This window comes from Acanthochromis polyacanthus, chromosome 21 (assembly GCF_021347895.1).
Source record: "Acanthochromis polyacanthus isolate Apoly-LR-REF ecotype Palm Island chromosome 21, KAUST_Apoly_ChrSc, whole genome shotgun sequence".
In the NCBI taxonomy this organism is placed as follows: Eukaryota; Metazoa; Chordata; class Actinopteri; family Pomacentridae; genus Acanthochromis; species Acanthochromis polyacanthus.
Window position 1 is genome coordinate 30669865 of NC_067133.1, and position 15585 is coordinate 30685449.

General features: G+C 45.9%; 2 protein-coding genes across 3 annotated transcripts in view; both read right to left on the bottom strand.

Moving 5' to 3' along the window:
• trap1 (TNF receptor-associated protein 1) overlaps positions 1–2983 on the bottom strand; it is a 23551-nt gene extending 20568 nt beyond the window's left edge. The window contains exons 1-2 of the mRNA XM_051940878.1: positions 2917–2983; positions 1349–1556 (exon numbers count right to left, since the gene is read on the bottom strand). Coding sequence (XP_051796838.1) covers positions 1349–1472 — 124 coding nt within the window. The 5' untranslated portion in view covers positions 1473–1556; positions 2917–2983. The remainder of the gene's footprint in view (positions 1–1348; positions 1557–2916) is intronic.
• An 871-nt stretch (positions 2984–3854) lies between these two features.
• crebbpb (CREB binding protein b) overlaps positions 3855–15585 on the bottom strand; it is a 46546-nt gene continuing 34815 nt past the window's right edge. Inside the window, exons 16-31 of one of the 2 annotated variants that reach the window (XM_022195334.2) lie at positions 14487–14664; positions 12563–12681; positions 12223–12462; positions 12007–12095; positions 10945–11025; positions 10753–10809; positions 10577–10654; positions 10392–10459; positions 10150–10300; positions 9526–9672; positions 9321–9434; positions 9069–9234; positions 8528–8695; positions 8159–8320; positions 7197–7478; positions 3855–7109 (exon numbers count right to left, since the gene is read on the bottom strand). In XM_022195334.2, coding sequence (XP_022051026.2) covers positions 4842–7109; positions 7197–7478; positions 8159–8320; positions 8528–8695; positions 9069–9234; positions 9321–9434; positions 9526–9672; positions 10150–10300; positions 10392–10459; positions 10577–10654; positions 10753–10809; positions 10945–11025; positions 12007–12095; positions 12223–12462; positions 12563–12681; positions 14487–14664 — 4368 coding nt within the window. In that variant the 3' untranslated portion in view covers positions 3855–4841. Of the gene's footprint in view, positions 7110–7196; positions 7479–8158; positions 8321–8527; positions 8696–9068; positions 9235–9320; positions 9435–9525; positions 9673–10149; positions 10301–10391; positions 10460–10576; positions 10655–10752; positions 10810–10944; positions 11026–12006; positions 12096–12222; positions 12463–12562; positions 12682–14486; positions 14668–15585 lie in introns of both variants that reach the window. The other variant, XM_022195333.2, reaches the window with a different exon arrangement.

Here is a 15585-nt window from a genome sequence, read left to right on the forward strand (position 1 = left end):
ATGGGTAGAGCTATGGTTATAGATGTCATATAGGTAGAGCTATGGTTATAGATGTCATATAGGTAGAGCTATGGTTATAGATGTCATATAGTTAGAGCTATGGTTATAGATGTGATATAGGTAGAGCTATGGTTATAGATGTGATATAGGTAGAGCTATGGTTATAGATGTCATATAGGTAGAGCTATGGTTATAGATGTCATATAGTTAGAGCTATGGTTATAGATGTGATATAGGTAGAGCTATGGTTATAGATGTCATATGGGTAGAGCTATGGTTATAGATGTCATATAGGTAGAGCTATGGTTATAGATGTCATATAGGTAGAGCTATGGTTATAGATGTCATATAGTTAGAGCTATGGTTATAGATGTCATATGGGTAGAGCTATGGTTATAGAGGTCATATGGGTAGAGCTATGGTTATAGATGTCATATGGGTAGAGCTATGGTTATAGATGTCATATGGGTAGAGCTATGGTTATAGATGTCATATAGTTAGAGCTATGGTTATAGATGTCATATAGGTAGAGCTATGGTTATAGATGTCATATGGGTAGAGCTATGGTTATAGATGTCATATAGGTAGAGCTATGGTTATAGATGTCATATAGGTAGAGCTATGGTTATAGATGTCATATGGGTAGAGCTATGGTTATAGATGTCATATAGGTAGAGCTATGGTTATAGATGTCATATAGGTAGAGCTATGGTTATAGATGTCATATAGGTAGAGCTATGGTTATAGATGTCATATAGTTAGAGCTATGGTTATAGATGTCATATGGGTAGAGCTATGGTTATAGATGTCATATAGGTAGAGCTATGGTTATAGATGTCATATAGGTAGAGCTATGGTTATAGATGTCATATAGGTAGAGCTATGGTTATAGATGTCATATAGGTAGAGCTATGGTTATAGATGTCATATAGTTAGAGCTATGGTTATAGATGTCATATGGGTAGAGCTATGGTTATAGATGTCATATAGGTAGAGCTATGGTTATAGATGTCATATAGGTAGAGCTATGGTTATAGATGTCATATGGGTAGAGCTATGGTTATAGATGTCATATAGTTAGAGCTATGTTATAGATGTCATATGGGTAGAGCTATGGTTATAGATGTCATATGGGTAGAGCTATGGTTATAGATGTCATATGGCTAACTGAGGTCGTGTATTTAACTAATGCAGTTAAACGCATCTGCAGCTGTTGTGTGATTTTTTTTCCGGGCAGCTCACTGCATTAACATGAGGGCTGCTAGCAGGAGTTAGCCTCAGCTCAGTTTATATGACAGTGTTTGGTAACTAACCGGCTAGGCTAACCATGCTAACAGAACTAGCTTACCTCCGGACAGTGGTCGCGAGGCGACATTTCGGCTGCACAGTCCTCGTGCACATGTCGTGAGCCGACCACTGCTCCTCTGAACGGAACCGAGAGCGAACCGAGCCAGAGCCAGACACCGGGACATGTCGGGAAGCCGGAGGGGACAGTAGACAGGACGACCGACCGGAGGACGCACGCTGAACTACAGCACAACACACAGGACCTGCAGCTGCGCATAAAAATGACGTCACACGGGCGTCCATCGTCTGCCTGATGGGAAGTTAAAATGATTACAGTTCATTCTCAAAACACAAAAAAGTGCCAGATTTCATTCTGTTGACACGAATGGAAACACTGCGAGTCTCTTTTATTTATATGTTACTTATTTACTGGTCCATTAATTATTATACTATGAGTTGATAATTTTCAGTTTTTAAATTTGCACTTCAAGGTCAAACCGTGGTCATCTGAAATATGGAGCCTCATGTGAAAAAGTTTGTCCTGTTTGTGCTGGTTATAGCTGAGACACTACCACTCAGGTCATCTAGATAACAGGTGATGGTTTCAGCTTCTAAAATGTGAGAATGTGGGTGTTTTTCTTACATTTTACTGGACTAGATCTCTTTGCTTCGTCAACTGCTGGATGGACAAGATAATAGTAATAACAAAAACAACAACAACTGTACTAGAATAGCACCTTTTACAAGAACATTAACAAATGATTAGACAGGTAGAACCTAAAAAGAAATGACAAAAATGTAAAGAATGGAAGCTAGTTAACCCTGGTGTTGTCCTGCGGGTCAAACTGAGCCGTTTGAAAATGTGAAGAAAAAATATATTTTCACAGTGAAACTTCTGATGTCCACATTTTTAACATTTTGGGGAAATTTTTTGAAAATTTTTGTTTTTAAAAAGAAATGTTAAAAAATGTTTCTTTAACATTCACAAAAAAATCTACCAAAATCCAGATTTTTTGTGAATGTTCTTAAAAAAATGTTTTACTGATCTCTATGAAATCACTTTACATATTTCTAGGATTTTTTTGGAAGATTTTTAATTCTTTTGAAAATATTTACAAGAATTTTCTTGCTGAATTTGGCGGATTTTCAAAATAAAACTTTTAAGGGAAACTTAAGGAATTATTGAAATTTTCTTCCTGAAGGGTTTGCAAAATTTTCAGAAATTTGGGGAATTTGTTTTGCTGAATGGATTATTTTCAGAGAAGGAAACTATTTTCTGGTGCCTGTAAATGAAGACAACAGGAGGGTTAAACGCTGGGTAAAAGGATGATGTCACATCAGGGAGTTAAAGGGGAACTTCGGTTTTTTTCAACCTGGGGTCAGTTTCCATGTCATTTTATACATGTGAGTGATGGAGAAATGAATTTTTGACATAACTCCAGTATTTAGCCAGGCAGGCAGCTTAGCAGCTCAGCTAGCAGCTCAGCTAGCGAAAAGTATGGGCAACTTGCCCCCCACGTCAAAGTCCACCCTAACGTGCTTTTGCCCCACACTGACCGGCTCAGATAGTCTCAATGAGTGTCCCACAACATACTAGAGATGAGAAGTGAACGAAAACCTCCACATTACCTCTTTACGCTCTTTGTTGTGGTCTGTATCCAAATCTCAGGACGCTAGAAAGCAAATCTCGTTCCGAAATCGCGCGGTAGCTCACGCCAAAACCGGTGTTATCGTGCGATTTCGGAACGAGATTTGCTTTCTAGCGTCCTGAGATTTGGATACAGACCACAACAAAGAGCGTAAAGAGGTAATGTGGAGGTTTTCGTTCACTTATCTCTAGCATGTTGTGGGACACTCATTGAGACTATCTGAGCCGGTCAGTGTGGGGAAAAAGCACGTTAGGGTGGACTTTGACGTGGGGGGGCAAGTTGCCCCATACTTTTCGCTAGCTGAGCTGCTAGCTGAGCTGCTAAGCTGCCTGCCTGGCTAAATACTGGAGCTATGTCGAAAATTAATTTCTCCATCACTCACATGTATGAAATGACATGGAAACTGACCCCAGGTTGGAAAAAAAACAAAGTTCCCCTTTAAGAGAGAAGCTGAAGAGAAAATACAAGCTAGAAATAGATGGAGGTTAGAAGGTGGAACTACAAGCAGTGAAGATTTTAGAAGGGATAAAATGGCAGAGAGTGATAAAAAAGAAATAAAACAGAACTTTACTGGAAGGAGAATCTATAAAAGTGGGTTTTTAAAAGTGATTTAAAAGAAGTTAGTGATTGGGCGAGCCTCATCTCCTCAGGCAGGTCGTTCCAAAGATGAGGTGCTGATGGAGAAGACCTTCAGAACGATCAGGAGGGATCCACGCGAGGATCTAAGCTGCTGTCGGGACGTTCAGGTTAACATGTCTAAAACATAACCAGAGGAAAGGATCTGGAGAGCTTTAAAAGTGATCAATGAAATCTTAAAATCAAGATAAATCTTTTCATTTAAAAATTTAACTTAGAAAATAACAGTAAAAGAATTCACGCTCAGAATGACTGCAACAGAAACAGGAAACAGACGCAGAGTCTGTGGCACACAGGTTTATTTAACAATATGGTATATAAGTACGAAATGAGCCATTTGAACCAGTTTGTACAGTGATTTCATTCTTATTTTCTGCATATTTACAGTACTGTCCAGCTGCATGATTTACATGAGAGAATAGTTTATCATCAATTCAAGTTTAATGCGAGAGAAAACGATGCACCAAACTCTCTCTGAACACAAATCAGCAGTCAAACAAGTTGATTTCCCACCACAGGCAAAAGAGGTTCAGGACATAATGAGAAGTTCTTCAGACTGAAGGAGAGACAAAGCAATTTTTAAACATCTGCAAGACAAACACTGGGCCCAGGCCAGTAAAAGAACATTCCGGCACCTGTGAACATGAACGAGCTTCAGTGCAGGATGTCGTAAACCTGCATGTTGTGTTTGGGTGTGTGCAATAGTTCCTAGATCTATACAAATACGTTAATCTCCTTTAGAGTCTGCGAACAGGAAAGAAATTAAGGCTTTCCTAAAGGCAGTCCTTTTGAAAAATGGCATATTAGAATAAATTAGCCAGGAACAGAGAAACTGAGCAAGAGGTGAAACCTGGCAACAAATAACTTTACAGTCTTCTCAACACAAATACAATATTAATTTGCAAACGTACAAAACAAAAAAAGAATAATAATAAAATGAAGTATTTTTTGTTTTGAGAAGTTTTTTTTAAAAAGTCATTATCAGAGCATAACAAATGAAAAACAAATGAAAACAACACAAAGACCAGGGCGAGTTCTTGCAAGGCTGGTCTGAACCAAAAATATATTCTTTGTGTCTTTGTCTTCTTTTCAACAGCAATTATTAAATCACTCTGTGTGGTAAGAAAAGTAGTCCTTGGTTTCAGGAAAGTTCACAGTCCGTAGGCCTCGTAAGACTCGTCGTTTGTTTTTCTTTTAGCTTTTTACATCCGCAAGTAGAAAAAGTTCTCAGCTGAAAACAGAACAAGGCCTTTTTCCGGTCTCAAAATGCTACAATCCTTCAACAAACTTCTCTAGCGTGTCTCCCGTCGTGTCGCCCACCATCCCCATGTCACTGCTTAACCCCCCTCGGTTCGGTGTGTTGAGCTGTGGAAGCATGGCGCTCTGCTCCGGCGTCCCCATGTGTCCCTGCTCCATGGAGCCGGACATGGGGCCTCCTAGGCTGGGGTGGGGAGAGCTGGAGTGGAGGGCACCGTGCTGAGGCGACGGCTGGGGCTGTATCCGAGGGGAGGGGCTGGAATGAGGGGCCTGCTGCGAAGGTGGGCGGGGCGATTGCACTGGGGCTGGCGAGCGCACCTGGTTTCCCAAAGTGTTTGCCATCGTCTGGCCAGGTAAGTGAGCGCCTCCCTGGGCTTGGCCTTGGAGCATGTGAGGCTGTGGACTCATGGAGTTGGCCTGTGCCGGAGAGCCCATCTGCTGCTTCATCATCTGCTGCTGCTGCTGCTGAAGCATGCGCTGCTGGAGGAGGTTCTGGGGCCCGTCCATGCCCATGCCCATTTGGGATGTGGGTGGGAGTTGTCCCATGGGCCCCCCGCCTCCTTGCATAGCCATTTGCTGCTGCATACGGAGCTGAGAGTAGCTGGCGGGCCCCGGCTGCTGCTGGGGGAACTGGCCGTGGCCCTGAGGCAAGCCTCCCTGCTGCTGCTGCGCCTGCTGCTGCATCTGCTGCATCCTGAGCAGGTGCTGTCTGCGGTACAGCTGAGGATTGCCATTTTGAGCAGCATTCATCATCTGGCCTTGGGGGCCCATGGGTGCCATGCCCTGGGGCCCGGCCTGCTGAGGAGGCTGCTGCTGAGGCGCCATCCCCGGCCTCTGGACCTGGTTAGCCATGGCTGCCATGGCCTGCATGCCCGCCTGGGCCCCCAGCATGGCCTGAGGGTTCTGCTGCTGCTGCGGCGGCTGGTTGGCCTGATACTTGGCTGTCCTCTGCTTAATGAACGCCGCCATGAGCTGGGGGTTGGACTTCAGGATGCTCAGGACCTGCTGCTGTTGCTGCGGGGACGTGGGAGACTTCAGGGTGCGCAGTAAATCCTGCAGGGCGCTCGGAGCGATGTTACTCGTCATCACCCGAGACATGTTCTGTTGCTGTGGCGTCATGCCCTGCTGTGGGGGCCCCTGGGGAGGCATGACCCCAGGCATCTGGAGGCCCTGCTGCTGAGGCATCATGGGCCTCTGCATGAGCTGGCTCTGGGGCATCGGGGTTCCCTGAGCCTGCTGAGGGGCTATGGGGCCTTGTTGAGGAGGAACCTGTGGCTGATGGCCCTGGGGGTTCTGCATCCCCGGACCCCACTGGCCTTGCTGCATAGCCGGCATCACCTGGGGGCCCCGTGGCCCCTGCATCATCTGCATCTGGCCCTGCATCTGCCCCATCATGCGTGGATGGTTCATGGGCATTCCATTCATGGCATAATTCTGCTGCTGCTTTGCCTTGGCGACCATCTCAATCTGCCTGGCCACCTTCAGGGCTGCCAGCAGAGGCTGCTGCTGCTGCTGCTGCTGCTGCTGCTGCTGGGGCTGCTGCTGCGGAGGCTGGGGCTGCTGTTGGTGTGGCATGGTAGGCATAGGCGACTGCTGCTGATGGAGAGGAGACGACTGAGGCCCTGGTTTACCCTGCGGTACGGGTGTTGGGGGCTGACTGCTGCGGCCGTTGCTGGGGAAGCCCTGGGCCATGCTGGCAGGGTTTGGCGGCTGCTGTTGCTGGGGCTGGCTGGGCATGGGCTGAGGAGTCTGGGGGGTAGTAGGCTGCTGCACAGAATTTGGGGTGTCGGGGGCAGCTGAGGTAGGTGGAGATGGTAGGGGCATACCCCTCCCAGCCATGGTGGCCATTCTGCGCCGCATCATCTGAGCCTGCTGGAGCCGGTGCTGCAGCTGCTGCTGACGGAGTTTGTGCTTGATGTTGAGACAGAACGGAACGGGACACTTGTTCTCCTGACAGTGCTTGGCATGATAACAACACAGAGCGATCAGCTGCTTGCAGACGGGACAGCCACCGTTGGTCTTGCGCTTGCAGCCCTTGGTGTGCTGAACCACCCTTTTCATCTTCTGGCATGAAGGCAGAGAGCAGTTGGCGTTGCGGCACTGGCAGGCGTGGACCAGGGACTGGATGCAGCGCTGGATGCTGAGACGTCGACTCTCCTGAGGGCTCTTGGAGGCCTCTCCGCCCTGACCGTTGCTGTCGTCGTCGATACCCAGACCCCACTTCACCATCTGGTGCTCGTGGCCTTTAGTGTTGTAGCAGTTAATGCATAGGTCGTAGTCCTGGTGAGGGAAGGAACACCACGTTAGGGTTGTGTCAAAATCAAACTGGAAGTCCATTTAAAACATTCCAAACATGCAGTGTCTCACCTCACAGACGGTGCAGTGCCAGCGTGTCTCCACATGGTGCTTACACTCGTTACAAGTGTACACAAAGCGGTCCTGGCCCTGGTTGTGGAGCTCCACTAACATGCACATCGTGCTCCATTTGCATCTTCTCAGCGAGCTGAACTCCCAGTGCTTGTCTCTGGCCAACGTCAGGAAGGCATCCCGCCCGTCCATCAGGTCACAGGTCAGCATGGGGTCAGGATCCATGATGGGAGGCAACGTGTTGATGACCGGCCCGGCATGGAGGTGGATGACAAAAAACACCTGGAGGCAGAGAGGAGGAAAAACACCTGTTAGCTTAGTCTGAGTGTGCTTAACACGTGTAGGAAAAAATGTCCATGTGGAAGTATGTTTTCTGCTATCCTAAGCTAATGAATGCTGCTGTGTGTCTGTAAGAGGTTTAGTGAATCACGTTAGTGTTCACAGGATCCAGCTATTTCCCGTATCCCATTCAATGTCTATGTGAAACCCACTGCGGTCATGCTGCTGACGTGGTGGTGCGTTTAAAGCTGCCATCTGCTGCATCTCTCGCAGCTCATTTCCATAAAGTAGACTTGACTTGGCTAACGGAGGTCCAACATCAACTTTCAAACACCTAAACTGGCCGTCAAACTAAAACCAGGACAGGTTCAGCTGCTGCACAGCTTATTTCTCGCCTCAAATACTTTCAGCTGAACCGTTTTTGTGATAAAAGAGAAAGTTTGCGATCGAGCCACCGTGTTGTTCCGACGTTTCTACCGAAGCTAAACCGCTGTCATGTGACCTCTAGTGACCGTCCACCAAGCGGGTGATTTTCAGATGCGGTGCGTTTACGTCCATCACACCCACTTCAACCTGTAAGCTTGGTGTGAAAACAAAACCTTTTGAAATAAATAACTTGCTGCGATGCTACATGGGATGCCGCTGTAGTTGTGAAGGCCGGCGTGGTAAAACGGCTTTCCCACCTCCTTATGTTTCTCCATGGTGGCGTAGAGCTTCTGGGACAGGTCGTTGGCCACATTCGGCATCCCAGGCTTTTTCTTATTGGCTCGGCTGACGCTGCTCTTGTTTTTGTTGGTTTTCTTGTTGTTCTTCTTCTTGGCATTTTTGCTGTCAGCGTGGGCTCCCTGATAACAGACAGAAGAGAAACTTCAGAGGAGCAGCTATTGGACAACAGGCAAGATCAGATCACTGAGCAGTAATTCAGCTCCAGAGGACGTGCTGAAACCTGTTGCAGAGTGAGTACCTGAGGATGACAACACCTGGGCTGAGATGAAGGCCTCAGCACTGAGCTGCTGATTCTGGCATTTAACCTACATGTGTGTTTAACTCACCTCTGTGGTTTCAGAGGAGGCCGTGTTCTCCTCCTTCTTCCTTTCCTCCTCCTCCTGCTCCAGCTCCTTGATGCTCTCCTCCAGGACATTAGGCCAGAAGTCGCCCTCAAAGTAGGGCAGCTCGTAGGCGCTGGTCAGCCGGTCTTCTGTCGCCTGCTTGAAGATGTCCTGAACACAGAAACACAGCGCTCTTACAGAAGAACGTTTGTAACCACGGCTTACAGTTTGGGTTTAGGCGTAGTGGAAGGTTAGGGATTTACTGCCTGAAAACTTTATTATCTGGATAATTATCATAAAGTGTTATAAATAGTTTAACCATCCACAGTTCAACGTTTACAGATTCAGTCTAAAAAAAACCTTCAACTTAATAACACAAACAAGCTAAGCTGAAAACCAGTGCACAGTGTGCTCTATAAGTCATGTTCTTAATTCTGACACTGAATCCCATCAGTTCAGCAGAACTGTACGCCTTCTCAGTGCCACCAAAGCTCTGGTTCTACTTGAGCAGGTCTGGAGAAACCAGCTGAGGAAATATTCTGACCTTGTAATCATGTATGATCCTCTCTGCAAAAGCCTTGTCCAGCATCTTCCTGTACCACTCCTGGAGCCTCTTGGGTTTGGGGATCTTCTGGTCAGGAGGGTGGCAGTGAAAAATGTAGTCATCTCCTTCACTGGGTGGGCAGGCCCAGATGTGACCCGTCACATACCTGCTCAGCAAACCAGGTAAACGCGTGTTAACACACAGCAGGTCAGGTCTAATACGCCACGTTCTGTGGAGGTACGCTTCACTCACCCAAGTTTCTTCACATACTCCAGGTAGCCTATTAGGATCTCATGGTACACTGCAGTCCTCAGCAGACGTGGTCTGAAGAAGTGAATGCTGTCGAGGTATGATATGTAAACCCGTCTGGAGAAACAAACGACACTTTGATTAAATCAGTCACACAAAATAACCCCATAATAACTGAAGAAAGGCTGCGGTGTCCTGGGTGGTGTACCTGGTGTTGGGGAAGGGGCACTCTGAGCCGTACTCCTGGACGTGCATGCCAAAGAAACAAACATCCACTCCGTCTATTTCCTCAAATGCAAAAAGTGCTTTGGTTCTGTAAGGGAAGCTCTCCGTCATCTCGCCCGAGTCCACAAACCTGTGGAAGCAGAAAAGCGTAAAACTGCATTCAGTCCTCTGAAAGCCTGGCAGGTCTGAGACGATCCTGAACCATTTATCAGCCAGAAAACAATCAATGTTAAACAGGTTGATTCCAACTGTTCTCAGTTTTTGTGAAATAGATAAAGCAATTAAACTTTTTAAAACCAAACATCCTGAGTTCCTCTACGTGTGGTGGTGTTCACAGAGCTGCAGGACTTTTAAGCAGTGAAAGAGTAAACATGTGAGGGCAAAACACTGCTGGAGGTTCAGTTTGAAGAGAAGGTTTTCTGTGAACGTTCAGAGACCCTGGTTTGTTTTTCACATGAGAAAAGTGATGTGATAGCAAACATGATTATGTTGTATTTATGTACTGAGAGCCGCCGTGTGAGGGAAGCTCACGTTGTTTCAGCTCATATTTATCGTGTGTTTCCTGCCAATCTAAAAACAACACTGTACCAGGCAGTAAGGGTCTTACTTAGACTTCATGCCAGGCTTCACGTCCACAGTTTTGTCAGAGCTGGCCACCACTCGTACAAACACCTCTCCAGCCTCTGGGTGGTTCTGCCTTTTCAAGTACTTATTGACTCTGTCCTCGATGTACGTCCCCAGCCTCGTAGACTGCAGCCCTGTACAAACAGACTCATTTAAGATCAGCTAAACTTCTACACGATGAGATAAAAACAATAAATAAAACTTTTATGGCTGCGTGTAACTTACTTCTGGCTGAAAATTTGTTGTCCTTTCTTGTTTTTCCAGACTTCTTCAAACAGTTGTCACAGATAAAGCTGGAACAGAACAGATCAGACCGTTAGCTAACCCATGCTAACTACGGAGCACACATGCTCCTCTGAGACAGGAGAATTAAACACGGACCGTGGATACTTCTGTGCATCTGGACTCACCCTGACGGCCAGATGACGTCGTAGTGCAGCACACAGATCTGATGCATCTTTCGCCCACAGTCTTTACATTCAACAAACCTACAAGGAGAGACATTTGCTTTTTCTGTTTTCTACAAAGGGCAGTAAAGGACGATCACAGCCATCACATGGGTAAAGCTGATCCCAGCGGTACTTACGGTTCAGGGTCCAACATGTCATTTTTCTTCTTTTCAAACTGTTCTTTTGAAATCATGCTGCATAAAAACACATAAAGAGACAGACAGGTTGATGTTGGTTCATGTGTACGTAGCTACCATCCATAGAAAACAGCTGGCGGTCTCCCAGCTGATCACCAGGTCATGCTCAGAAACCCAGGCCCGGGAACTTACGTCTGAGGCTGTGCCGGGTCGTCCCCCAGGGTCACACTGTTGCCCTGGATCTCGTTGAAGCACTTCTCACAGAAGTGATACCTGTCGGCAATAAGGCCATATTTGGGTGAACTGCAGCCAGCACACAGAGTAGCAGCACAGGTAAACCGGCGTACAGGTGGCAGAATGCAGAGCGACAACCGAGGGCGGAGCATGGACAGACGGACAGACAGGCAGAGGAACAGGTTAGTCACAGGTGAAATGGTCATGGTCATTCAAACTGGAACAGAAATGAGGGGAAACATGCTAAAATGATGTTAATGACAGTAAATGATTGAACACTCTAACTGCATGCTGGGATCTGAAACAACGCAAACACACTTCAATCATTTAGGACATAAGCAGCATGCATGAGGAGCAGGGAATGGATGTATGTTCATGAGAATACAGACAGGAACAGCGACTGGTTTCTCTTCAGAAAAAGTGTAAGACGATGAACTTAATGTGGCTGAAGTGGAGCTCATTCCAGTCCTAACACTTTGTCTACCCATTACTGCAACCTGGAGCATTGTTTGACACATGAAGTCTGTTTTCAGTGTTTAGAGAGGATGCTCTAACAAAACATCCCTACAGACACAGATGGTCCTTTCTGTTCACCTTTTATGTAGACACAGCCAGGAGCATTTAGACAAAGATGTGGGCAGGAGATCACTCTCTCTGACATGCCGTTGGACAAAATAAGGCTTCCGCTAAATTCTCATGAACACTGATTCTTTTCTTCTTGAATTCTAAGTCAGCAAACCTCAGGATTCAGTCCTGCTCATCTGCAATAACTGAACTGTGTTACATCGGAGTGATACGGAGCTGCAGTAGCAGATTCTGCACAGAAGGGGGTGCTTTGGTACAGCTTTTTAAAAACACAGCACCAATCATGCAAGTTGTGCTGGATGTCTACAACACTCCTATGAAGGAAAGGTCCCGTCAAGTCTGTGGAGCTTCGTGGACGTGAAGTGGTGAAGTGTAAGCGCTCTGCCACCTCCCTACCCGCCTCCCCCCCTCAGCGTCGCCAGCATGCACGGTTACCTGTTCTGGTAGCTGTAGTAGGTGCCATCCCTGGAGATGGTACACAACTGTTTGCCATAGCAACACAGCGTCTGGGGTGAGAACTCGTACTGTGGAGAAACCAGAGACACATTAAGATCCTGTGACAACTGGACAGCCCATCTACAGCCAGCAGTCCTACGGGTCCAGAATGCTGCACAGCCCCGTCTGCACAGCTGCCTTCCTGTATTGTCTCACCTTTCTGCCACAGCAGTAGCCCAGACTCTGCATGACAGGATCGATCTCTGTTTCAAACACCTCTGCCAGCTTGGTGCAGTACTTGTAGACGCGGGACGTTTTGCGGTTGTACAGCCAGGCGTTGTTGAACATGAGCCACACGTCGTCCACATACTGCCACGGCTCCTGGTACTGACCCGTGTCCAGCTTCCGTTTGATGGTGGACAAGTCGATAGGATTCTTCACGATGTCAAAGTAGTCCTGCACAAGCAAAAGCAGGAGTTACAATCCCCAGGAGTGAGCTAGTGAGCCTTCACCATGCTTTCTTAGAGTACATGTACTGCATTTGTACGACACTCACAGGGATGCCCAGCAGCATGGGGTCCACAGGCTGTCTGAAGGGCAGAGACTCCGGGTCCTGCCTGTAGAGGGCCTCCAGCGTCGGCATCAGGGCTTGTCTCAGCTCCTCTGGCTTGAAAACTAGACACACAGCAGCGACGTTAGAAGAAACCAAAACACAAACGGCAAACCCACGTCTGCAAATATTCTGACAGACTTCTGATTAATGATGGGCAGCAATAAAAGGCACAAAATGTCACTGTTACATGGATTTCTGCTTAAATACACAAACAGTAGTACACACAACATACATTTATATATAGTCATGTGAAAAGTAAGTGCAGCTTCTGAAATCTGTGGGTTTTTAAACATATATGAGCACACATGCTTTGACCCATAAAATCAGAATCAGGGTTCCAGACTGACGCTGTGTGGTAACGTCACCATCTGAAGGCGGGTAGTCTACCATTATTTTACAGCCTCGTACCGTGTGCATGTCTGAGGTTAGACAGAAGAATATCTGTTAACTTCCTCCTCATGTGTGTGATGCGTCCTGATTGTAAAACTGCTGTAGTGAGTCTGTGCCTGCAGAGGAAGCTTGTGGATGCCCATTAGTTTGGTAAGTGGAAAAGATCTGCAAATTATCTGACATCAACCATTCTACTGGAAGGAAAATAATCCAGAAGTGGTGCAGAGTTCACGATTGTCAGTTTCTCCAGGACTGGACCCGTGTTGCTTTAAAAACTCCCCAAAGACCCCAAACTTTTATTTTATCACAGGACTGTAGGTAACTCTTGGAGTTAAAGGACCCCCGTCTACAATCAGCCAAAGACTGTGAGATCAGCACTGCTTGGAAACATTTTAACAACAAACGGTCAACAAGTTGAGTTGGTATCTGCTTTTTAATATCTGGGATTTTTAATTGACGACCGTTTATCTTGTAAGAAGCACATTCACTGTAAGGTTAAAAAACTGAAAGTCTTATTAGGGTTTCTGTTACAGAAACAAGTCTGGCTTTTCTGTCTGTGTCAAACAGCCTTTCTGCCTGTTACTACAGAGATGTGTTGGAAATGAAGGCTGCTGCTAGCTGTCTTAGCATGTTGGTAGTGTGTAGCATGGGAAGATGAGATTCATTATCAGATGTGGTCTCCTCCCTCACCACTGTGCTCTTATTCTGAAGTTAACTGGACATCTTTAAACACCGACCTCTCAGCCCCTGGTGTTTATTGACAGAAACATTCTTTTCTATTCGTCTTTTAGCAAGGAACAATGGAAATCCCAGTCTCAGATGTATGGATGCTTTGTAGTTTGTCATCCTTAAAGTGCGATCTGATCTGGGAAAGAAAGATTTTAGGTTTTCTGCTCCTGATGCTTACAGTCTCAACTTACAGCCCTTGTTCCACTGAATGAGTTTAAAGTTGTGGTGAAATCCTTACAGTCTACCTGGTCTGTGTGTCAGTTTTAGTGTTATTTTATCTCCGTTTACCGTTTCTAATGTGACGATGCTGCTGCCCTCTTAGATCTCTGATCTCAATGGGAATAACCTGCTTAAATAAAGGCTAAATTAAAAGTACTGTCCTAACAGATTATTACAGTGAAACTACAGTTTGCCAGTGAACAAATCTCTGATTTAAATCCACTGTAAGTGTTATGGAGGAAAAACAGTGCAACATCATCAACTGAAGGATTTATGGACAGAAGAGAGGTCAAAAATGTAGGAAGTCCACGTAGAGACAAGATGAACACATAACAGACGTGTTTGCTGCTAAAGGGGGCTGTGCTAGTTTCAGTGACAGGATGGACAGCTTTTCACAGAACAACATTACATCTGGTGTTGTTCAACTAAACCACCTTTATCTGTAGGTAAAGTTTGTCTGTTTGCTTGTTGAAAAGTCCATTTTTTCACATGACTATAGAACACACACAGATGACATCAGTCTTCTTACTTTTCTTGCGGTTCTGAGCGGCGGAAGCGGCCGACGTGCTGCTGGCCCCACTTTCCTCCTCGTCTTTGGGTTCTGCCTTCACTTCTGGCTTCTTCTCCTCGGTTTCCATTGGTTCCTGCTTTGGTTCTGCTGCATCCGACTCCTCCTTCTTTACTGGTGGGGGTTTGGTTTCATCATCCTGCTGCATAAACAGAGGTGAGTCAGAAAACCTTTAAATACACCTCAAAGTACAACACGGGCCACAATTAAGACTTGCTATTCTGGAAACCAAAAGTGAAAAGAAGTGCTGGTTTTGGTTGATAAGTTCTGCAATAATCTGGGAATTAACTCATTGGCTGCCAGCCGTTTTCAGAGCAAAGAGCCCCCTACTGCCAGAGTTTTTAAGAATTTTGACAGATTTTTCAAGATCTACAGAATATCAAGTTTTAAGACTACATAAACATTGAAACTATCAAAAGAAAGTGTAGCTTCTCTTCTTTCATCAGGAAAAAAATTTTGTTTCCAGCATTTTCGGTTCTAAAGTTATCGGCAGCAGAACATAGAGTCGTTTCAGCAAAAACACCTGTTTTTGACCAAAAAACAGAGATAACGAGCTTTTTCTGCAGAGAGGCACATCAATCACTTTGATGCCAATATTTTTTGGTTTAGTGACGTCCCACACAACTGAACAGTTGTTTACTTATATGAAACAACAAAAACAACTCGGAAAAAGCATTTTGAGGTCAACTTTTTAACCTTTTGTTAGCTAAATCATTTATTTACAAACAAACAACACAAGTCAACATTTTGGTTCAGAACAATACATCTTACAATATATAAACAAAATATTTTTAGGTGTGTGTGTGTGTGTGTGTGTGTGTCTGTGTGTGTATGTGTGCTCGCTCTAAACTCATCTGACTCGGCTTCGTCAGATGAGCTCAAGAGAGCGGTGGTGGCGAAACAGAAACCGAAACCGAAACCTAGCGCGGCTTTGATCGCCAGCGGCTGTTGGTAACGGCACTTTTTGCTGTCGCCCCACCATGGCCACTGTCTTTGTCATTCTTTTGGCCCACCGCAACACTCTCACGTTCCAAAACTCCAGGATTTTCACAGACAAGCT